Here is a 24,494-nt window from a genome sequence, read left to right on the forward strand (position 1 = left end):
GCTTATTTTATACATGAGTTACAGATGTTCTGAGTGATAGTTTTGTTTCTGTAGCTGCCCCCTGTTCGTGGCATAAACTGACTTTGCAGTTCCCAACCAAACAACACCTGAAGCACTTTTGCCACCGTGAGTCACTTTCTCTTGAAAAGCAGCTGCTTCATTATGAAGTTGTGGGTTGGAATAGACAGGGAATGAAGACAAATTTCAAAGCTCTACACATCAGAACTTAAGAGGAATGTTTGTCATACAGTTTTGTACCGCAAGCAGGAAAGCTTTGTTTATCACTGCATAAGTGGTTCCAGTAATGGTTTCTTTTTATCACTCTGGATATCTTGGTTAATTCTAGTGATTTCTAAATTAATGGTTACCCATGTGTTCTCTTGCTCTGGTATTTCCTGGAGATTGAGAAATGTTAATTTAGGAATACCTTGAAGTAACAATAATTTGTATTAACAGCTGCTATAAGGACTTGCTGCTGTTTGGTTTTGGTACCTTTTGTAGAGGAGACTCTTGCAGCTTTTATGATATTGTGTCCTTTGCTTTTGTTTTCCAGAATATGACAAACTGGGCTTTCTCCTGAACCTGGACTCAAAATTGTAAGTAGAACAGTAGGATTCTTCTTCATTTCTGTAGTTACAGTTTTCTGTTGTAAGCAACTTTTATGCCATCTGGGCAGCTGGCTCACTGGACTCTACCTGGGACAGTCAAGTCCTGCAGCAACCTGACAATTAAAACTCCTTTCCTTATACTAAGCTTTGCAGGGCAGCTTGGATTGTGGTTCACTGTCATTAATTCCTTAATAACTGATCAAGAGACTATAAATACCCACTTGAAGTCACAACTGTCAGTCTCTGCTCTAGATATCCTTCTCTTAATCTTCCAAATGAAAAATGTATTACAGATGTAAAAGCAGAAGGAATGTGAATCTACAATTTGCTGGGATGCTTGAGAGTTTTTATTTCCTTTCTACTTGTTTCTTGAAAAATGAATACTACTATTTTTATTGATAAAATAGAGTGGAAAGAACCTCAGCTCAAGGCAGGGACCTTTTGCTACGTCAGAAGGACAATGCGGTGCTGAAGGATGAAGATGCTTCTCGTGCTTTTTGCCTTAAATCAGTCGAATTGAGCCTGGGTTGCCGAACACTAGGGGTCAGTAGGGACCCTGTTTCTGGGGTCAGCAACCTGACAGAATTTCTTGGTGAAAACATCTTAAATATTCAAAAAATCTTTGTAAAAATGCTACTGAAAGCCTTCTACTTAAAAGGGCCCAGGACCAATCTCGTGGCCTTGAGTGACTTGAGAATACATCTTCTCCACAACACGTCATGTCAATACAAACCCTATTCTTAATGTTTTTGAAATAGCATTGTACCTATAGGGAGAAACAATTCAGTTTGGTGATGGTGAGCAGCCTGTGAGCTTCCATAATGGAATAAAAGTGCCCTAAGTGTGTTGGGAACTGCTGCTTGCAGGAGATGAGAAAGTCTCTAGGTAGCAGCTTCTTTTTCAGAAGCAGCTGGATGCATAACTCAATTATAGTAACATACAGCAAAAAGATTGCGGAATGTATATGATAAAGAAGGAATATTGATTATTTATTTGTTTATTTTCCTCCAAAGGCTCTGTATCTTGTTCAGTGGTCAGGAAGGACAGTGTTGGCTGCATAAATAGCTCAAGGTTTCTTTCTAGTCTCATTCAATGTCGTGTTCTACACAGTTTTTGTTGCATGCTGTCTGGAACCCATACTGGTGGCACAATTACCCAATTTCTTTGCTAAACCTTTTGTGTTGAGACATCCCAGTGTTTTAGAAACAACAGTGTGTGTATCAACACACACTGTGGAATGAGATTCACATGGTACATTACCTTCAATTTATACATGTAGAAGTCAAAGTAAAGAGATTAATCCAAAATAGTGAAGTGAATAAGTAGCCTTTGAGTGAATGTCTGCATGTTGGAGAGGGAAAAATGGTTTTTAAGTTTTTAACTAGACTGATTGTTTTTTTTCCAGGCTATTTTTGTGTATTTTGTAATGTCCAATTTATTGAACACGCCTGCTGAGTGTCCACACACAGTTGGCATCCCAGTCTGTGCTGCATCCAAACCACTGCTTCAGTCTTCCTTCTCCTGCTTGCACTGTCCTTTTCATTTTCCTTTTAGTAAATCCCCTTGAGTCTTCCTTCCCCTCAGGCCTTTGTTCCATTCTTTTTTTCCCTTCTTTGCTGATTTACCTATTTGATCACAGCTCTCCAAGGCACAGTCTGCTTTTTCTTATTCTTCAGTATGAGGCCAAGTGAAGTTTTACCTGCTAGAGGGCTTCCAGAACACTGATTTCTGTTCTTAAAACTCCCCATTATAAAAATTCTCCATTAGTTTGATTAAAGAAAGATTTTGTTGACTAGTTAAAAATATATGCTTATATAGTACTCTAATTATGCATGTTCATTTTTTAAAGTCCTAAAGTTAACTTCTAGAAAGACTTGTAAAAAAATCAGCATGATTAAAATAAATACTATAAGCTAACTTAAGGAATAAGAAAAACAAGTACTGTATGTAGGTGAAATAACTTTTTTTTTTAAAGTGCAGCTTTGTTAGGGTTTTTTAGTTGGGTTGGTTTTTTTCTTTTTGTTGTGGTTTATTTGTTTCTTCTGTAGAATTAAAGCTGATCCTGCTTTGAGACTAGACCTGATGACCTTCAGACTTCACTTCTGACCTGAATTATTCTGGATTTTTTGGTCTGTTTATTTTTTAATAGCAAGGAAGACAGAAAATGGCTGAAAATACCACAAAACATCAGAAATAAATTTTAAAAGAAAAATGGCTGATAGCCTAAAGGACTTTGCTACCATTCTACAAGTTCACCTTTTGTGGTCAGAAATTCTGTAGTACCAAATTTCTAAGTGCAGACTGAATTTAATGGAACTTGGTGGTTAAAAATACTTCTTGTGACTGAGTCAAGATGGTACCATCACAGAAGCACTTTCTGGTTTTAAAAAAATGCTTTGAGTTGAAAGGAATAATATGTTCTGCACTGATGACTTTATTGGCAGAAATAATTGAATTATATCTGTTGTTGTGATATAATCGTTCTGGTGGAATCTTGCCATAAATCGTAACTTTATAGGGTTCACTTAATTGACAGCATGTGAGAATCTTGAGTGGTTTCAAGGACTTAAGGCAACAATTAGTTTTCTTTGGATGTTTTTTTCTTAATCTTTTTTTGCTCAAAACCTGTTGCTGACTGTGTCAATTGATGTCATTGAAACTTACTGCCTGTAAGACCAACATTTTCTACAAAGGTAGATCTGCATTACACCTTAAATGCTCTGGCTTGCATTTTGGATGTCATACAAAGGAAAACATTTGACATAAATAAGTAGTAATGTGTCCATTTGCCTTTGCTTCTTTAGTTTTTTTATGCACTGATGCTTTAATGTCCTCTACCCTGCAGACATCCAGGGTCTGTTATTCAGATGTAGCACAGTCTGCTGTGGTCACAGGAATGTAATGGTTTTGTTCTCCCTGAATTCATGGAAATGGTAATGAAACCAGATTTGTTCACTTTGGAAGGAATTCTGTCAGAAGCACTTGAATAGTGTTTTCTGTGGGAGCTGTATGTCTGATAAGTGCCTTGCTGTAATTAGAGAGGCTGGCATGGACAGGAATCTCACCTGTAAGGGGATGACCAGTTTTAAAGATACTGTATGGAAGCTTCATGGAAATGACAGGTTCTGACCACTCTTGTTGGAAAGGAGAATATTAAGATGGAAGATGGTTCCTTTCTGGTGCCTTTGCCTAGGAAGGCTCTTCTTTAGAAAGTCTCACAGCTTTTAAGGGGCAGCTCGGTATCCAGGTGGGGTTTGTTAATGACATACAGGGTGAATGGAAAGCTGAGGACTTCCATAGGCAATGCAGTTTATGAATGAGTTGTTCCCTTAGTCAAAATAAGATATAAGTCTCCTCAGGACCAGGTTAGTGAAAAAGATCTGTTGCAAGAGGAGTTCATCTTTTAGTTATGTTTGTACTAACCATAACACCATTACCAGAATTAGAATATCAAAACAAAATATGCCCTAAGTATAGAAACAGGCCAGTTGCATCCGTTTCTCCCTGCTAAAGGGTTTTCCCAAGCAGCAGGAACCTTTTTAAAACCTGTAAGGATAACATCTGACATTTGCTGGTTGTGTAGAGAAAAATACTTATATAAAAACTATGATACAACTCACAGATTTTTATTCTCAGGGGGGCAATAGTTCCTGAACAACTTAAGGCTATCAATCACATTAGTGACTCAGCCAGTGGATTACTAGGTGCCACCAAATGCCAAGATTTGCAGTCACTTTCTAACATCTGTGCTTGGCAATGAGTTGCATGCTTTTGTTATTATTAAATATTTATATTGTAGTAGTTCTTTGAGACTGGCCAGGTCTTAGAAACAAGAGTCTCATTCACTACAAATTCTGAATCATTCCCCAAGCGGAATCTATGTTTGCATTGAATTAAATGAGATTTCCAAAGGAGGATCATGAACGTGGAGTTAATTATAGACTGTATTCAATGCTTATTAAGTGGACCAAGCTGAAGGTTGTATGGTCATTCTTCTGTCACTTAGTACTCTCTGAATGCTCGGTTAGTCACCTTAATGATTGCTTTGAGTCTGCCATGGCAGATTGCAAGTGTAGATTAATTTGTATTGAGCACATGGAAAGTTTATTTTTTGTAACTCTCATAATTTGGGGGTTTCTCCCTTGCATTGTTGCTCTCATGCTTCTGTGCCAGCTTTCCTTCCTGCTCTGCTGCTGTGTCATTTCCTCAGTGGGATGGAAGATTAGTGACTGCTTGTGCCCCTCTTTCAAACTCATCCTTCAGAAACTACTTTCAAAGAGACTTCAGCAGATATATTGGGGATTTGATGCTTCTAAACAGAGAAAAGTTCCCCATAGGAACTTGGTCGATCTTTTCACCTTCTGCCATTGTCAGTTCAAAACCTTGATGTCAAAATCTCAGCTGATGAATGATGGAAAAATCTTCCCAGGGTTTGACTTTGACTGTGGAAGAACCACTCCTTCATAAAGTTAAACAAATGTTAGAAGATACACTTGAGTTTCATGGAATCATTTTGCACTTTAATAAAACAGGGGGCCTTATAATTTTCTTTCAATGTAGAAATAGGAAAAAAAAGTTGTTTCCCCTCTCAACTGGAAAAATGATTATAAGATTACTATGGTTCAGAACAACATAATATTGACATATCATTAGACTTGGTTAACTATATGGTATATATTTTATATTGGTATATATTTTATATTGTGTACTTTGGGAATTTTTAGGCAGAACTTAACTAAAAGAAATAATATTTTTTCCACTGAACTTTGTGTTTTGCTAGACAGTTTGTGATGTTGTGTATTTACATATTTCTTCATTATTATAGAATAGATTTCGGAGGTGCAACAAAGATTTTTTTTAATATTTATGATGATTTCAACTTTATGTTAAAAAGAAAAGACAAAGAAATTGAGTCGGGGGGGGATGGGGGGGAAGCCAGAAATAACAGCCTTCACCTTGCAAACTCAAATGAAACTTGATCTAGACTTTGAAAAGACCATAAAAGTGGAGGGAGTTTGAGCTAGGGAAACACACAGATTGGGTTACTTATGTTTGTTGAAATTTCTTTACTTCAGAGCTTTAATAATGAAGAACTGAAACAGAGCCCCTTCCCCTCATTTTCTTTCTAGGCTGGGAGGTTGCTTTGAAACTGTTTGTGTCTTTGTGTGGTACTTTGCCATTACACACTGTAAAAATAAGCAGTAAACGTGTTGGAATGCTGGAGTTTCCCCATGCCTGGTGCTGTGGGATTTCTTTCTGCCCTGGGGTTTTTTTTTCAATTTGTCTTTTTGTATTCCTGCAATCCTGAATGAGGGACAAAAGTGAAGAAGTCCCAATGATGTCCTGTTCTGTCCAAGTCTAAGAGTGTCTCTCACAGGCTAAATGAAAGGATTCTGACCATCACATGCAAGAGTCTCCTGGTGCTTTTTCTGAAATATTATTTAAAGGCTTAGCATGCTTTATGATACTGGTATTTTTCTGGCAATTGGTTATTTATTTCCCTTTCATCTAAGTTTTTAAATTCGTCTCCTTCTGCCTAATCTCTTTCATTCTGTAGTAATTGTTTGAGCTCTTGAAATAGTTAAGAAAGTTAACCCAAGCTATTTATAGCAATTCAGTTACCTGGCTGTTTGTTTTTCATCCATCAAACCTCTCCCACATTGGGTGGGACCTAAGTGCCATCCCTGTTTTTCTTTTGCCCTTCTTAGTTCATTTCAGTTTGTTTCAATTTTGATCCTTTGGCATTCTGATAAGGTTTTCTCATGCAAGTCTTTATTATGTAACTTTGGGATTCCTATGTTAGATAGAGTCTCAGTTGATGAAGAAGAAGATAAAAATTGTAGAATTCAGAATTGCTGGCAGCTTAGATAGAATTGATTCATTGCTTGATTTGTTAAATGCAAACAAAGTCAAAAACTTACGTTTGGTGCCTTTAAAAGGGCCAGTTTCCTGAAGCTGGAAGTAATTATGAATCAAGCCATGTGGGAAAGCATGTAAAGCAAGAAATATGAATGGCTGGGCATTGTTTAGAGCAGTTTTATACTGTTTGCCCCAAAAGTTCCGTTTCATAAGAAAGAAATGTGCATGAAAAAATAGTTTTATTGAGAATACAAGGGAAGACAGTAATAACGTATTTATAGAAAAGGTAGAAGTGTGCAGTAAATGTAGAGTTTTGTTCTGCTTGGATGAGAGGAAAAAATGCTCTCTTTAATATCAGCAACAAAATTCTAGCAGTAGATATCTAAGTTTATGTGCTTTAGAATTGGTGTGTCTGGATAAGATTCTTGAAAGAATTTCTGAAGAAGTAACAGAGGACTTTTTGGACTACTAGAGATTATTAATAAATCTTCAGACACAAGGGGTTCTCCATATCCTTGGCAGAAAGATGAAGTACAAATATTTTAAAAACAAAAGGGAATGGCTCATAAGCTTTTCAATCCATTTTTGATTTTGAGAACAATAGCATATTTGCCAATATGAGTTTCCACAGAGAAAAAGAAGCAATACCTATAGTTCCAGTTATTGTGCTTACTGAAAAATGAACACTTTTTTAAGATGGACTTGTTCTTCCTGTGAGTATCCATGAAGGTGCCTGCTATGTATGAGGTTGATCTCTTTCTTTATATTTTCAACTTAGGACTAAGTTTGTACATTTTGTGTTCTTCTAACCAGCCAGATGAGTTGCATAAAACTGGCAAATCTCAGGGTTTTGTCTCCCTTTGTATGTGTAAGGTGGAATGCTTACTTTGCTTGCAACTCTTCACCACAGTAGCATTAACCTAATTAAATGTTTGTTTATTTGTTTTCTGAGAGTGGATATGGTTATAACTAGTTACAAGTTTCTACTATTGTTGTTCTACTACTATTGTTTGTGCAGAAATTTTTACAGTTGTTGCATTCAAAGAAGGCTAAATATTCTTTAGTAGCAAAACTCTATTCAGGGAAGATCTAATAGCTCAGAAATGGCAGGGGGGTTGTCATGTTTCTTTGTCCTCTTGAGAGAAGAGCACATTAAAACTGCACTTCATATTCTTCCTTCAGAAATCTGTTCTAAAACTCAGAGAAAAAATATCCTCCTAGAAAGACCTTCTTGTTCCCTGAATAGGTTATAAAACTTGAGTGAATTGGGCAATCTAAGCACTAGTCATTCTCAACACTTCAGTTAAGAGATTAGAAATGTTAGATGTTCCGTAGGTTCATGGGTTTTGATAGAGATTTTTGTTAAAACACTGCCATTCATCATTTTATTCTTGATCTTGGTCATCAAGAGCAAAGCACCAGCACACACTGTGGAAGCAGGTGATTTGTTGCTGCATGTATTCAATCAAAGCAGCTGTGACCTTAAACTGATGCAAGAGCTTCTTCTCTTGAAAATCCTGAATGTGTGTGTGATCACCAGGCATCAACTCTTCTGTGCCTGCCTGCAAGGTCAGCAATGTTCCACCTCCAAAGGGAATCCTACTTCCATTTTGTGTTTTCTTGGAAATGTTGTAGTTGTAATCATCAGATGATTGAATGGAAGTCAAGTGTATTCCAGTAGGTGAATGTTACACTGCTTCTCAGGCCTTCCTCTGAACCTTGTCACTTACTCTGAAGAACACGCTTGCACTGGTATCCAGACACTAATAAGCTGGCTCTGAGGTTTGTAAATGGAGTATATGGATGAGACAACTTAGTCTACTCAGTCTGTCTCTGATTTTGTCTTCTGTGTTGCTATAATGTGACCAGAGACAATCAAAGCTTTGCTCTCTTCCTCATTTTGCTAAGATGGCTGTACATAAATTTTAAGAGTATGTAGTAGTCATCAAGGCAGGAAAGAGTTTAGTGGAACAAACACATACAGACTTCTTGTGTGCTGAGAAAGGACAGTAAAACCAAGACATACTTTTAACAGTTGTGATTAGCATCTGTTAAGTAAGAAAACAATATCTCTTTACGCTGCAAGAATGGAAGAAGCCTTATTATTGTGCTTGAGAACTGTCTAGCAGAAGAGAGGAATGAAGGAGACTGAAGGAACCCTCTTAAATATAATCCAAGGGATACTTTATTTTACTTGTTCTGTTCCCAGTCTTAAGACTGGAAGCCTGATGATAGTAAGCTGTGATGAGTAAAGACCTCCTTATTTTAGTTGTTCTAGGACTGAAGCACAAGGTAAGTTTTGGTTAGGTTGATAAATTTAGGTTATGCTTTTTCTTTCATGTAGCATGACATTGCTGCTAGCATCCTTGAGAAATCTGCACTGGAGATTTGGAGAAGTACTCCAAAGAACCCTGACTAGGAAGGGTGGGAGAGGTGGTGGTGTGTGATGCCCATTGCAATAAACAAAACATGATGAAGGCTACTTTGCAGCAGAAGGGTTAATGGCAGCTGTGTCTGATATGACATGCTGGGGAAGCAGTCATGTAGCAGTTGTTGCTGTAAGATGTTTTTGAGGTTATGGATGTTTGAATTAAATTACGAGGCTGAGATGAGGTTTTCTCTATTTGCTTTTGAGAAAACTAGGCAGTTAAATTAAATTAATTTTAATGAAATACTTTTTTTCTAACATTACACAGAAGCTCATGTGATTCTTTCCCAGTTCACAGCAAAAATGAAAACAGGCAGAAATGCTACTGCTAACACTAGCTTGCAGCCCCACTCCTGCTCTAAGAAATGGGAATCAGGACCACAAAGGGAGAGATGGAAAACTGAGAACATGTATGTACTGTTCCTGTCTTGTCTGCCGTGCAATCTGTTCCAACTCATCAAAGAATAAACTGAAAAGCCAACAAACAGTGTTTTAAATTTCCATATTGAATGTGTTTGGATGATTCTGGTTGATCTCAGACTTTTAATTACTACCTAGAAATATCTTCTTCTTGGCTCCTTAAAAGACTTAATCTTGAAGACCTCAAAACTGTGAGTGTCCTGTAGAGCTGCAAAATGTCAGGTGCCTTCCTTCTGCCCCCTCTCATCCTCTCTTAGTGTCCCTTTTTACATTGTTAAAGGCAGAAATTCCTAAAGGTGGCTGTGTCACTGGGCTGAGTCAGTGACTCTGATCTGTACAGGAGTCAAAGCTGTATTTTAACTTCATTTCACTTGGCTCAGGTGATTTGCTATTTTGATGAATTAACAAGTAGGAGAGGACAGGATTTGTCCTGTTAAAAAGGTAAAACTATTTTATGGTCAGCCTTAGAGCTTTCCTTTAGCCTGTTCACCAAACTATTTGGGAAAAACATTTCTCTGTCCCTCTCTGTGTCAGAGCCATGAATAATCACCTGATGTAAGGATGGTGTTCAGTGAAGTTATGCTGATACAAGATGAAGGAGAGTCTGATTAATTGGACTATTCACAGTTCTTTGAGACAAAATCTATTGAGTTCTCTGACTCATGGTGCTTACCTATGGCAGTTTGGATGTTGGGCAGCCTTTTCAGCAAACAGCTGCTCTTTGAAGCTAAGGAAGAAAGAAGAAAGCATTTATCTTAGCAGAAGAGCATTCACTAGAACAATGTATGGAGTAAACAGGAGGGCTTTTTTGATCTCAGTGTTTCTGCAGCTGTTCTTACTGTTAAAGGTTCCAGCTATTCTCTGTTTTCCCTAAAGCAGTTTGGATTTTTGTTAGTTTTGTGAGGGCACTTTTAGTCATGGTAACTGCAAGGGTTCTTCCAGGTCAGGGTTGTGTTCTGTATTTACAGCAAAGTTTCTGGAGGAAGTGTTTTTCCTCTCATAGCATTCTTCTTCTTAAGGCTTACATGTGGTCCTTACTAGATTAATTGATGTCTGCTTGAATTCATGACATCTGTCTCTAATATAGGTCAGTGGAGACAGCCTTTTTTGGACTACTGGTTCAGAAAGAGGAGTGAGAAAAATTCAAAACCTCATGACTATATACAGCATTTTGTAAAACTACTGTTAAACCACATTCCCCAGTTGTGAGGTCACCACTGCATACTGTCTAGAGCACTTTATTCACTGACCAGTGGTTTTTTCCTCTTCATTTCATCCAGTCTGGAGAGGGGGGAAAGCACCCTTGCCATATCAAGTTGGCTTTTTCTTTTGTTTAGAGAAGTTGTTATTTTTTCCCAGGCTGTCCAGAACTTCTAAAGAAGAGTTTAAAGGGCAGCTTTTATCACCCTTAGCCCTGGAAAGTTACTGAAGAGACTGAAAAAGGGAGGGTGTTGTGAAGTGTTTGTGTTAGGTTTCCATCTCTCTCAGTAGCTGAGAGAGAGATCTTTCCAAGTGGAGTTTATTCCCCTAAGGTTTGGTGTCTTCCAGTTGTCTGTGCAACTGCAGATCTGTAGATCTGCTACTGCAACAGGAAGGGTTGGACTTCTTCAGTGGGAAAAGAGAAATAGCCAAGCCAAAAACTCACCTGCTCCAATATCTTGTCTCAAAATGCTCCCCTAGTTTAGGGAAGGAGAAAAATACACAATTGTGATGCTGTTCTTGCTCCAGTGTTCCTCTCCAGCTTCTGAGGGGAGGAATCTTTAGGGTTCCCAAGTTAGGGATGTTGTTAAACCTCTTCATAGCTTTTGATGCCATTTATACATCTGGTGTCTATAACATACTGATGTGAAGAAATCTGCTTATTAACAGCATGTTCTACAAGTGCTTCCTTTTGTCAGTTTTACTATCTTCAGAGTAATTTTGCTTGATGTTCCAATGATATGAGAAATAGTGAATAATAAATCATGGTTGACATTTTACGTATAATTCTGCTGTGCTCTACGCCTAGCAAAACACTGAGTCCATAGCCTGGTGCTTTCTACAATGAAATGAACTGCAGTTTTCTGAAGGAAGATTCAGTGATTAAAACCTTAGTGTGACTGATGTTCTCATTTGGCATTTAGAACTACTAAGCACTGGATTTTGACACTCAAATCTACTAAATTGTATTATCCACATATATAAAACTGTAATTTTGGCTATGCTGTTCCAGGACTTCTTAGTTGATCTTTTTTTCCCCCATAGCTATAGCCTCTGGGGAAGTATTTTTGTTTTCAGATGTACTGATTCCTGTTAGTCTGAAGAGAGGATTCCTGGATTCTAATTGGATTGAATTTTTTATTCTCAACTCTTTAGCACTTGTTTGTGTCTCCTGGACCTACACTGCTGGGTTCATTATACTACAAGGAGACAAACCCTGTTCCCTGTCCACAGAAAGCATTGCCTATGTGTGACAGATGAGGGTTGGTGAGGAAGAGTTACGGGTTACAGCAACAAAATTATGACGCCTCAATTTGGCTTCCTTCATTCCTTCATTTGGCAAAAATGGATGTGATAGGTGAGCATTTTATTTCCTATTAGGCTTTTAATTGCTTCACTTTTTATGGTCATTGCACTAACAGTGGTTTTTAAGAGGCATTTAAATAGTTTATCACAGCATTTAATTTGTGTATGTTTTGAAAATCACATGACCTAATATCACGGAGCACTATAATTTCTGACTTTGGGGAAACAGAGCTCATTTAGAAGGTTCTTGAGAAAGCAGTCCAGCTAGGAATCCCAATTGACTGCTGAGAGAATTTTTATTGACTATTGAGTCCTAACACATTCCATCTCCAAACAGCTGGGTTATCCTTGTCTCCTATCTGTGAAACCAGAATGCTGACACTTATCACTGAGGATAGAAACACAGTAATTTTGGATTTAGGGAAACTAAAGTAGATAAAAGTTCAGTAATACACATTGAAGAATTGTGTTGGTTGTCAGCAAATTACTTCATCATTAAGTTATACTGTTTCTTGTCCACAGATTAGTAAATAATCAAAAACTGAGGGAGCAGTCATCTTCATATTTTTTTTTCTTCCTTTGGTAAACAGCTGCCTTCTGTGAAAAAAAAAAACCTTCTGGATTTCATGCTTTTTGTTTAGTCTAACAACTGGTATTCTAGCCAGTTGTTTTTTCTTTTCCATGTTTCTTTAAAAGCACAAACAAACCTGAAATGGACTGTTTTCTTTACTCCTCATCTCTGTCTATTTGAATACAATTCTGCTTTTTCTCTGGGCTACTAGCCTTGAAGGTAAGTTTTTTTTGGGGAAAGGGAAAGTTTACAGAAACCAAAGGAGATTGGGAGATCAGGGATATTACTCAATCTTGAAGGAGTATGCAGCATGAGGTCACATACAAAATGTGCCATGGACTTTGGTTGGATTTTTTATCTTGATCCTTTTAATCTGTTTTTTGTTAAACTCAGGATTTTGTTTCTTTATTTACTTACTTAAATGAAAACTGTCGATCTTGAAAACTTCTTATTCTTTTTTTCCATTAGGATCCTGACACTTTTTAGGCATTGACAAAAGGTTATTAATTGAGAAGCTCCAGGCAGGGTTCTTGGTCCTTTTCTGATATAGAAATCACTTGTAGCTGTATTTCTTAAGATGTTTATGTATTTAGCACTGCTGAGACTAATCTGAAATTGCTGCTTCTGCCTAGTGATCTAATTTCTACTATTGCAAAGATTAGGAATGAGATTTAGTAAGGAAGTAGGATCCTCATGATTTTTTTGTGGGTGGAAGCCTTTTCAGTGTGTTTGTGCAAAGATGGCATTTCAGATGAGTGGCATTCAGTGTTACTGCTCTGAGCTGTCCCTTCCCCTCTGCCTGCCCTGCACTTCCCAAGGGCAGAACTGGCTTTGTGTCACCTCTTCCTTCAGGGCTGTGAAGGTAGGTTGTGGGTTTTGGTGGAATGTCTTCAAAACTTTGTATTCCTGGGCCAATTTAATGTAACCTAATCTTCTTCAGCTGCTGTTCTTGAGTAGTCCAAATAAATATGTGTTGATTATCATTATAAATGAATTTCATGAGAAGCCACGGGTCGTGGTAGAGAAGCAGAATTTACCATTCACAATGTCATTTTAGAAGCAGGATTTTGGATCATCCGCCCTTGTATTTGGCCATACAATCTCCTTGGGGAATTTGCTTACATACTGGAGTAACATTTGAAAATATTTACATTTATTTTGCTGGCTATAGGACATTAGATGCTGTTCCCATCTCTTTCAATGTAAGCATTTTGCTTTTCCTCTTCTTTCTATCTAGTCATTCCTTTATTTTGTTTGTTTACTTTTTCCTCAGCTGGAAAATAGCAAATATCAAATGATCAGGCTGTGTAATGCTTTGAACCCAAGTTTGCAAACTTGTGAGAACTGTAATTGGAGCTTCTTAAAATTTTGGTTTGGTGTTTCCCAACCCCCACTGTGCTCCTGAGGAACATTGAACTCCAGCCATGTAGCCAGGGGAGGGTTTTATGCTGGTGTCTTCCACTCAAGGAGATTCCAGCTGAGTGACACGATGGTTACAAAGGCAGATGTGGAGATGCATTTTTCAGTGTCCCGGTGTATGGCACTGACCACCCATTATCATATATAGATGAAATTACTTCCTCAGGCTGAGTAACTGAGGAGCTGCATCACCAAACCTGCTGCAGGTGTCCTCCCCTGCCTTTAGGTAAACTGGTTGTATCTGCTGTGAGCCTGGCAGTCTGTAATGAAGGGGAGAGTTGACAGAGCACTTACTTTCTCACCTCTCTATTTAACAGAATTCCTTACCAGTTGGGCAGAAGGGAGGGCTGGTTTATAGTTTTGTTTCAGTGGTTTTCCCCATCAAATGGAATTTGTTGCTTTACAAGCATATATGATATTATGAAAAAGAATATGAAGGACTGGAAGCTGTCTGTTTATTAGACTATAAGTGATGTATAAAACAAATACTATTCAATTATCTGTGACCTTTTGATATTCATTGAATTACACACGAATGCACACCTTAACCATTCTGCTTGTGTGTTCAGTAGTGTGGTTTTTTGAGCAGTCCTGCAATTTTGAAACAAATCCTGTAACTAGTTCTTACTGTATGCTGATTGAAATGTAGCCCTTGGCTTATTTGAGGGACACTGAACTGGAAGTTTTTTTCTAGGAATCTACAAAACTGTGCTTTGGCCAACACTGAGCCATGACTGTATGCTGGATACATCTGATCCAGGGGGTCCTACCTAAATTAAAATGCTCTGAATGTCACAGGGTATAGCTATGGGGTCTCAGCATTAACTGCTTTGATTTAGTGATCTGCCAAATTATGTGCTAATATTTCATTATTGCTCCATAATACCTCACTATGTTTAATATGCCTTCATTTCATGTTCTCATTCCATCTCCTGTTCATTCTTCATGTATCATGACATAGGCTTTGTAAAGCTGCTGTATAGCCATGACACTCAAGTTATTTTGAACCAAAGAGAGAGAAACCCCAGGGAGAAGGATCAGCCTAGGGAGCACATTGCCAAGGACTCCTTTCCCTTGTTTCAGAAATGTGTCAGCTCTTATATTTTGTGTGCAAGAGTAACAGCAAGAGACATCAGTCCTCAAATAAGATGATCTCAAGTAGATGAAGTTTTTTGATTTTTCCAACCTGCAATTGAAGTTCCATGTGAAAGGCAAAGCAGCAAAATCTCTCTCTTCTAGTAGATTTTGTAATATTCAATTACATGAGCTTAGTTACGGCCATTTTTTCAGTAATCTAAACACTGCGTTGTATTACTAATTTAATTTTTAAAAAGGATTTAGATTCCAGTCTATGAGGATGACATGCTGTCCCTGATCAGGACGTGATGAAGGAATTAACCACGGTGACGTTTTCATATTTGAGATTAAAAGAAGACACACATCTGCCAAATGCAAGCAGAAGGAAAAATCTTGTTACTTTTTCTAAATCCTCTGAAAGCAGCTGGATTTTTAACTTATCCAAATTGTGAAATTTTGTTGAGATTGATGTCCACATAACAGTGTAGAGAAGCACAGAAAATCTTAAGAATTCAGGATGTGTGCTGGTCTCATAAGAGAATAGTCAGAAAAAAAAGCAAGAGTGCATTTTCTCTTCAGTGGAATAAGCCAATTACTTCCCTTTAACTTCACCCTCATGCAGGCACTTGTTTAAAAACAGCAGATGTTTACAGTTACTGACTGTGACTTGTTTTTCTCATTTATTCTGGAGAAATTTTTTACTTTACCAGCTTTTTCCTGCACATAATCTGACCAGAAATTAAAGGGTCCACAATGTAGTCTAATTGCATTCTTTCTGCTGTCTCCACTACCTCTTTAACTACCTCAGCCCAGCATGAGCATGGGAATTGTGAGCTGGAATAATGGACCTGGACCTGGAAGATGTAGGGGAGAGTTGCACTCTTCTCTCATAAGCATTGTGATACTCCTGCCTGGCTGGCTTATCAAGATGGCTTTGGAGTCCAGGCACAGTAATGGTCTAGTGAGATGAAGCTATTTGCTAGCTTCTAAAGGACTAAGACAGTAATAGTGTTTGTTTTCCCATTTGGAAATAAAAACCCCCATCAAAGAAGCAGCAATATATGCAGTAGTGTAGTTAGGTACATTGTCATCAAATACAAAGGAGATGCTCATTTGTAGACTTCAGTTCTGTACAGTTCTTTTATTGCAGGACCATGTAGCTACAAACACAGTGTGATTTTTTGAAGTTGGATTTGTTTGAAAGATGTATAGTTCTCTGTGGGATACTTTGTGCAGAATGTTTTGCATCCTGATTTATGGAAGACCGATCTCTGCAAGATTTGTGGATCTTGCAGAAAAAAAAATACTCGCAAAGCAAATGTATATATCTAAAATGATGTTAACTTGGACAGCTTCATCTGGTAGCAGAATGATAAACACCAAGACTGTATCCAGCCTTACTCTAAATTTGCTCTGGGTTACACCTACTAGAGGCTTATCATTATGAGCATGTTGGCAGTGACAATATGCAATGCCTATTTCAAAGAGACTGAACAAATAAAACACGTCCCTAGATGGATTTTAAATGTAGAGTGCCCCGTTCTAGTTTTCTGTAGCTTGCTGACTCAAAATGCGGCACCAAGAAGGGAGATGAGCAAATGTTGAATGATATGAGATGGCAGCTACAGTTGGCTTAGAGAACTGTTCTGCCTCTGGCACTTTGGATCATGAACTTCATCACATCCAAGAAATGTTAACAGCTCGGCCTGGGGGCTTTAGCAGCTCTGAGTGTCTTTGTGGGTTTGTACTGACAGCTTCCCTCCATCAGTATGCAGTGATTGGCATTCGGGGGGCTCACATGCAGGAGGGTCTCAGCCTGCTATTCTTGTGCAGAAACGCCATGATGGGCATCTGAGTGACGTTTTAATTTGATAATGAAAGCACCATTAAATCAGAGAAGAGAAAAATGCCTGTTTGTGGCACAAGATATTTTGTGTGACCACTGAGGTCATTTGAGACAGGCCTGCTGTTGAAATAGTTATACAAGTTTGCCAGCAATGACTCACTACCATGGTGGCTGCAGATAAATTCCAGTTGCTTTCTACTTGTTTTTGAAGGTTTTGGTATCAGGGATTTCTGTATGTTGCCTAAAGAATAAAATTCTAGCAAGCTTAGGTTTGCTTGAAAAAAGTTGAAATTTCCCATACATCTTCTTATCTGTAATGCTTCAATAAGCTATGGTCCATACATCCTGCTGTCCCTTTTGACTGTCAGAACTGAATATACTTTAGCATCATTATAACCTTCTATTTTGTCAGTCCTTAATGTGCCTATTTATAAAGAGATCATTTTGAATGCTCATTTCTCAGATGTTTTCTCATCTCTGTCATTTAAAGAAATGTATTATGATATCTCATGATCACCTGTGGAAATCAAACTCATGGATTTGGGTTGTGCTAGGTAATGTTACACGTGTCTCTTTCTTTCCATGTCTGTATTATATACTTAGAGCTATCTAAACGTTATTGTAAATAATTTACAATATAAATGGCCAGAAGCGTTGTTTTGCCATCCTACAGATGAGGATTTTTGATAGTAAAATATTACATGTTTGGACCATAACTATGCAGGATATCTATGGCAGGATTAAATAGGATCTGTGTTCTTAAGCTTTTTATGGTACTCTTTAGCTTAAAAGGTCTTAAGAAATTAAATACTTACAGTGACTATCTTCTCCAGTTTCTTTTCTCTTCCAGATGTTGAAGGTTTAGATTTTTATTCAGAAGAAATACATTTTATTCTTTAAGAGCCATAGAGATTCTGTATATATCTGTACATTCAGAATTACAGGGGTTCTGTGTACAGAGAGACCATTCTCCTACAGTTTAGGAGCTATGGGAGGTTTTGTACTGTGTGCATCTTGCTGTAAAATTAATTGTCCATCTATTATTCATCCAGTTGGAACTGGCTATTGGCCTCTTGAGAGGTAATGCAGGACCAATATAAGAAGAATACCAGTTCAGCATGGAGTTACTGACTTTCCTGTGTGTAATTTTGAAACTGTGAATCTACATTCCTTGTTAGTAGTAATTCACTGGTTAAGTGATAATGGTGATGCCTGGGAAAGAACATGACTGGGTTAGCAACAGGCTCTTCAGAACTGATTTCATGGTGCTACTCTGTGGAGCTGCATTGTCATCTTCATTTGAGTCCTGCTTGGAACTGGAGGAAGAAACTTTTCATTATGTGCCTGTTGCTGATAATGATGTAGCAAGAGCAGTGTTATCGATCAAGTCTTTGCAACTTCCACTGAGTGTCACACGCGGAATTGTAAATGCTTTTTTTGTTGTTCTTTGAAGGAATATTAACAATTCTCATATTGTGGCTGACACTAAGATATCCAATGTTACTTTGAAAGCACAAGTGAATTAACCCTTGTAATGCTTTAATGAAATGGGTGAATATAAAAATGTTGCAGATGCTGAATAGTGACACAAAAGGAAATGTTTTTTTCAGGTCAGTCACTAGACCTATGGTAAATGCATGTGCTGGACTGAAATTTTAAATAAAATTTTGAATTTTGAAACCTTAATTGAGTTGCTACATTTGTTTCTGTACAGAAATGGAATGAAAAAAATCCCGACATATTCTAAATTTGGCCCAAGAGTCACTAGTTGAGCTGAATTAAGACACTCCTCAACAAAGCAGCAGCAATTGTCATCTCTTCCAAATAGTGAAACCACTCATCCTATGATGATACCCTGCCAGTACTGCTTGTAGCTGAGTTTCAAATTTCTGAAACTATCTTTAAGTAATCTTCTAAATAATACTTTTCTATAATTTTAACTTTGATCATAACTTAGGAAAAAAATAGCCAAAGCAAATTGCTGTTTATGTCTTTTTTCCTTTTGAAAGGTTGAAGACTAAAATGATATATTGATATTTTTCTTCCATGAGCTTTACCTTGCTAGCTATGAAAATCTCTCAGCAAAACTAGTGCTTTAGTGGTATTTCAGATATCTTTACCTCTCTCCTTTGTTGTTCTTCTGTGATGCCATAGTGCAACAAATAAATAACGGTCTGTGTTTGCAATTACTCCCAGCAGCTGTTCTCAGTTATAGCAAAGCTATTAGGAGAAGAATTACTTGGATGATTGCAAAAACTAGTTCATAGCCAGGAGAGTCCTGATTCTGTACTTGTTTTTCCGCAGGCCTCCAGAACTGGCATCAAAGTATGCCAATTTCTCTGAGGGAGTGTGCAAGCCAGGCTATGCATCAGCGCTCATGACTGTCATCTTCCCAAAGTAAGTAAGCACTGTGGGAGGCTTTTTCCCACTTCCCCTGATGACCTCTCATCCTTCAAGGTGGGTGATTGGCAGAGTTTGTCTTGAAAAGTGTCCTTACTCTGTCACTTGATTGGTCCATGGAGAGACCAGTGTTGAAATTCTGGACTATTTGAGCGGTCAGTGGCAGTAGTTTAGTTGACTTTAGTCTGACTAGGACTTTGCTCTCAGAGTAGAGACTTCTGGGTGTTGAGTAATAAAACAAATTATGTTGTCAGTGCATGATACAAGTGTGTGGTCAAGCTCACTGCTAGTACCAGATGATGGAATGCTTAGGAAGCTTTGGTCATGATTAAGTTATCTGGAGTAGATAATAAGGTGTGATGTTTTGTTGTAGTTAGTTCTGGGTTTTTCTGTTCTTGGAAGAGCAGGGTAAAACATCCCTCAGGCACCTGGAGTTTGTAGATTTGCTGGAAGACAGTTCAGAAGATAGATTGGCAGGAGCATTAATCTGTTGAGGCTCAAGGAATTCAGTTTGGTACATTGAATGGAAGATTTGACCAAATGGTTGTTTGACCATTGTACAAGCTTCTTTACACATGGAAGAGATGCTCTAGTGCAATGATCTCTGTGGCAGAAGAGGTTGTGGACTTTTTAACCTAACTGGCACATTTCCAAAAGAGAGGTTTTATTTCTTTTGAGGAGGGAATTTCCATGACCTGTGCATCTAAAGGTTAGGTTGAGTGATCATGGCCTTCAAGTCAAGCCTGAAATTGGTGTTATCTTCTGTCTTTTTTTTTTTGTTGACAAGCACGGTGTCTGGAAGCTTTTTTAAAATAAAAAAATACATCCGACACTGCCTTGTAACCAGTAGATACTACAGACAAGCCTTAGAAACAAAACAAAACACTAAAAGTTCTCCATCAGCACTGTAAACCAAACAATTATCAGTATTATCTTCTGTGAGAATTTTGGAACTCTGGTTACAGTATAAATACTAGAACTGAAAGTAAGTGCTTTTAAATCTATGTTTGTGTACATATTAAATGTAAATAGTAGAGAGTAGGATGAACTCATTATTACAAAACTATTAATCTTATTTTAATTTTAAAAATACTTTGGCTTTGAGAAGGAGGTTTTTGGCCTCCTAGAATCTGAAGTGATATTCTCTCCCTCAGCAGCTGCTTACAGATCTCTGTTCAGTCACCTTCTCCCAGCAGTTGATTGCATTGAACCAATTCCATGCAAAGAGGTACAAATGTGTCTCTAGTCAAAGCAAGTGCTTGTTGTCTTGTTCATACATTGAAAAATCACATTCACAGTTTAAAGATGTTGTTTACATCTCACTGGGTGTTTATGTTCAGGTGCTCATCTAACATGGGCCCTAAAACTTAACTAATGTTGACTTTTTTTTCTGGGATGCCTTTAATTTCTTTACCAATTGAATTCAGTGTTGGGCATTTCATTATTTTACCAAGTACAGCTGTAAGGATGGCTGACCAGTAGTTCTGAAAAAAAATCATGCTGCACTTAAAATTCTTTCTCTTCTGCAACTTTCCTTGTACTTGGAGAACTATGCAATGTTAATATTACCAAGCCAGGTATTCAATATATTTAGAACTCTTAAAGCCAAATTATCATGCCTGTTCATTTAAAGATTCAAGCTGCATGATTTGCTTTATTCTAGTTTTTGTTTTGAGTTGATTGTGTCATTAGGAATCCATCATCTCTACAACTGACATTTTTTAGGCTTGGTCTTTGCTGTAAAATGTGTGGTTTTGTTGGGTGTTTTTAATATTTGGATAAAGTTGGTTTGGCTGTTTTCAAGCATGAATAAAATGAATAAATGTTTTCCCATTTTAAGGTTCCTGACTTTTTAGTGCAATTTTAAATGTAAATAGGCAAAATATGGTGGAAATAGTTGACATAGAATAAATATTTCTCAAAGAACGTAGCTCTTCTTGGTAAGTGCTTTTTTTACTGGTAAAAATAGGAATTCAGACTTTACCAAGCACGAGCAAGTGCTGGATGGATTAAAGGGCAATGGCCTGAGAAGTACCAAAATGTGGTTGATGGTAAGGAAAGACTAAATGTTTGTTTGTTTGTATGTTTGTTTGGTTTTTTGAATGAGGTCCTCAGTCAATCAGTTCTCATTCTAGCAGTGCTTGATCCATTAATCAATAATTCTACCTGGGAAGAATCCTAGGTTGTAGAGCACTAAATAAAGGGTCAGTTACTTCTAGAGAACAATCTGGATTGCCTGATTTAAATGACCACAGTCCAACAAAATATTGTTAATATATGTTAATATATCCAGCATGAAATAAAACATCTGGGAGGAACAAATGCAGATTTTACGTTCAAGACAGAAAAAAACCTCTGTCTTGGAAACAGAGGAAGCTTCATGTAATCTTAATAAAATACCATTTCTTAAGTGCTATTTCATATGTACACAAAAATGTTGAGAATTTTATGTGAAGCACTGAATTATAATTAAAATACAAAACCTCACAATCCAAGATTTCTAGAATACTGTGTCCAGTTTCAATGGTAAGGTGTGAGAATGGAGGAGAAATAAGAGATGGAAGAAAAGCCACAGAAATGAACGACTTGCTTAAACAGTAAAGTAAACAAGACTCCTAGAAGTAAGTCATCTTTCTGAAGCAGAAGTTGTATCCAAATGAGGAGAATAGGAAAGAGCATTAACTTTGGCAAGTTAAATATAAACCATAATGAGGTAGAGCAAAAAAAATGTTGAGGAACAACTTTGTAAAGACATTAAAAAAAAAATAAAGCTTTTTGTCTAACTGTCAAAGGCAGAAAGCTGTCAGAGATCCCGATGAGCTGATAGAGGTTCATAATATTACATGTGAGCTACGGGGAGGTAAAGCTGCAGCAGAGAAGTTATTTGCATTGCTATTCACTACAGAACAGTTCCCATGTGGACCCTTCATTTCCAGGGGACAGGCTGGGGGAAAGTGACAGAAGCTTGACGTTTTGGAGTGAATTCCTAGCACAAAGAATTGCTAGGAAAAGTTCTCACTTTGTGAGGAACTTGGTGTTGAAGTTGCCGAGTTACACACGGTTGCGTTTAATCATTGCTTAAATTGGCCTTAGAATGGAAGAATGAAAAGCAGTAAACGTGCTGGGCTTTTCAAAAAGGGTCTGGGGGGTTGTTTGGGAAAGTGGAAGCTAACAGCAAGCCTGGTTTCTGTACCAGGCTCCTCTTAGAATCTAAAAATAAATAAAAGAATTAGCGTTAGCTCACAGAGAAGAGACAAGTTGTCTTCTGCAGCAGGAACTTCTGCCCTGTAAATCTGCTTTGTTGTTTCAATGACTGGATCAGCGTTTGATAGAGGTGATTTAAATAATACAATACACCTGGATTTCTTGAAAAAAAACATAATACACACAGACATAAAACCCCCAAGAAAACAAACCCCACCCCAAAAACCCAAAAACAACCAAATATTTGCCATTTCAAAGATTTTTGGAAAGTTAAACTGGTGCGATCCTATAGTGACTAGGTAAACAGTGGAAACTATGGAAAAAATGAAAAGATTGGACAGTACAGGGATGTTATTCCTGGAGTCTTCTGGAAGAAAGTGTGCTGGAATCTCTGATGTTCCAAGTGCTCATAAACTACCTGGAATGGAGGATGAATAATAAAGCACTAACACATTTTTCCAGGTGATAAGATCAAAAGCTGACTATGAGTAATGTCAGAGGGATCTCACAGTGGTGTAAGTGCTGGGGCAAGAAAATGGCAGGCTAAATTCAGTTCTGATAGATACAAGATAGTGTTTGTGGAGAAGACTGATCTGACAGTTTGTGGTGTGTGGTGGACTTAGCTGTGCCTTAGTTACACTCTGTGAAGCAGAGCAAGCAGAGGGTGTTCACAAGCCTGTATAACATAGTGAATGACATGGTTTGAGGACGTTTGGAGATACTAAATGCAAATATTGTGCTTCAGGTTTAATATAAATTATGGTAAGTGTTATTTCTTGCTATTTCCAGTTATATTTTTCTGAAAATGGGATCCATAGTGGGTAGAAGATATTAAAAAATAAATTAGACTCTTAAGTACTCATGTATGGAACTCTCTAAGTTACATCTTAAATGGATGTTGAGGGCAGCATGTAGCTTGATGTCATCCCTCTTTCTTAGGCTTTTTACTGGAGTGTTGTCCCATGGACACAGACATCAGGTATTGGGCAAAATGGATGTCTGGTCCAATCCCTTGTTCCCGTGATTTCTTTTCTGGGTTTTTTAATGATTGTGCCTTAAAGGCAGAGTGACATAGCTTCAGAAAAACAGGCTGCAGTCTGAGTCACAACACTGGCTCCACACCAAGAGAAATGGGTGCATGATCCCAGTCCTGCATCTTGGTGTAAGGTCTGGCCAGCTGGGCTGCATCTGCTGCTCTCTCTAAGTGAAGGAGTTACCTAGTTTTTCACTTTCCAAGACAATAAGATTCTGCCTCTTGCAAATCTCCCAATAGCAGATAATGTCTCAAAGTGCCCGAAGTGAGGTTACTGGTTTCAGAATGATACAAAGAAAATGGCAAATGCGTTTGGTAAGATGGCATCAGTAGGTCGGTGAATTAGGCTACTATGTTCAGTGAATTACTCTATTTTAGTTGGTCTGAGGTCACCTACACGTCTGGAGTTAATGCTTTGACCTTTCTGTAGAAGGCACTAACTTGTATTTGCAGTGGTAACACTGCAGTCTCCTGCGTGTCTGGCCTTGCTGTGCAAACGACGCTGCCTGTGTACAGCTCTTTCTATGCCCTATTCTTTATCAAATGAGAAAAGAGACCTCTGCCCACAGTTTGTGGCTGACATGCCAGCCTGGGACAGTTCAGCTACTCAATACTCAGCTGCAATTTTCCAACCACAAGCTCTTGTAATTTGGCAGCTAATACTAAAAATTAGAGGAGGCGGTAAATAGGGAGGGAATGTCTGCAGCCTGCAGACTTGTGTATCTGTGTTTGGTAGGGGAACATGGCAAATAATTATTTAAGGAGTATCTGAAGGTATTTCAGAATAAGGGAGAAAGGGGAAGTGCAATATACAATAAATCTGTTGGTGTTGTGACCAAAAGAGTGAATTTATCATTTGTGATTCAGATACATAACCAAGGAGATACGATTGTAAGCATTTTGTAGCCAATTGGTGCTAAGAAATAGCTTTATATGATTCACAAACCTTTTAAAGCCAATTCAGAAATAAATTCAGCTTGGTTTGTTTGATTATTCTGATGTAAACTTCCTATTGATTAGCAATAGGTATTTTCTTTACAGTCATATTTTTCTCCCCTCTTATTTTTCAATACTTCTCTTCACTCAGACTATAAACAGCTCTCCTGTAAAGTCTTCTGGGTTTA

The 24,494-nt window shown here is 37.8% G+C and overlaps 1 protein-coding gene across 14 annotated transcripts in view; it reads left to right on the plus strand.

The window, feature by feature from the left end:
* ST3GAL3 (ST3 beta-galactoside alpha-2,3-sialyltransferase 3) overlaps window positions 1-24,494 on the plus strand; it is a 188,461-nt gene that overhangs the window by 59,524 nt on the left and 104,443 nt on the right. For 11 of the 14 annotated variants that reach the window (XM_033516304.1, XM_033516305.1, XM_015635889.3 and 8 more), the window contains 2 exons: window positions 554-596; window positions 19,038-19,130. In XM_033516304.1, the coding sequence (XP_033372195.1) occupies window positions 554-596; window positions 19,038-19,130 (136 nt within the window). The remainder of the gene's footprint in view (window positions 1-553; window positions 597-19,037; window positions 19,131-24,494) is intronic. The other 3 variants (XM_015635892.3, XM_015635898.3, XM_015635899.3) reach the window with 1 other exon arrangement.

Source organism: Parus major, chromosome 8, assembly GCF_001522545.3.
Source record: "Parus major isolate Abel chromosome 8, Parus_major1.1, whole genome shotgun sequence".
Classification (NCBI taxonomy): domain Eukaryota; kingdom Metazoa; phylum Chordata; class Aves; order Passeriformes; family Paridae; genus Parus; species Parus major.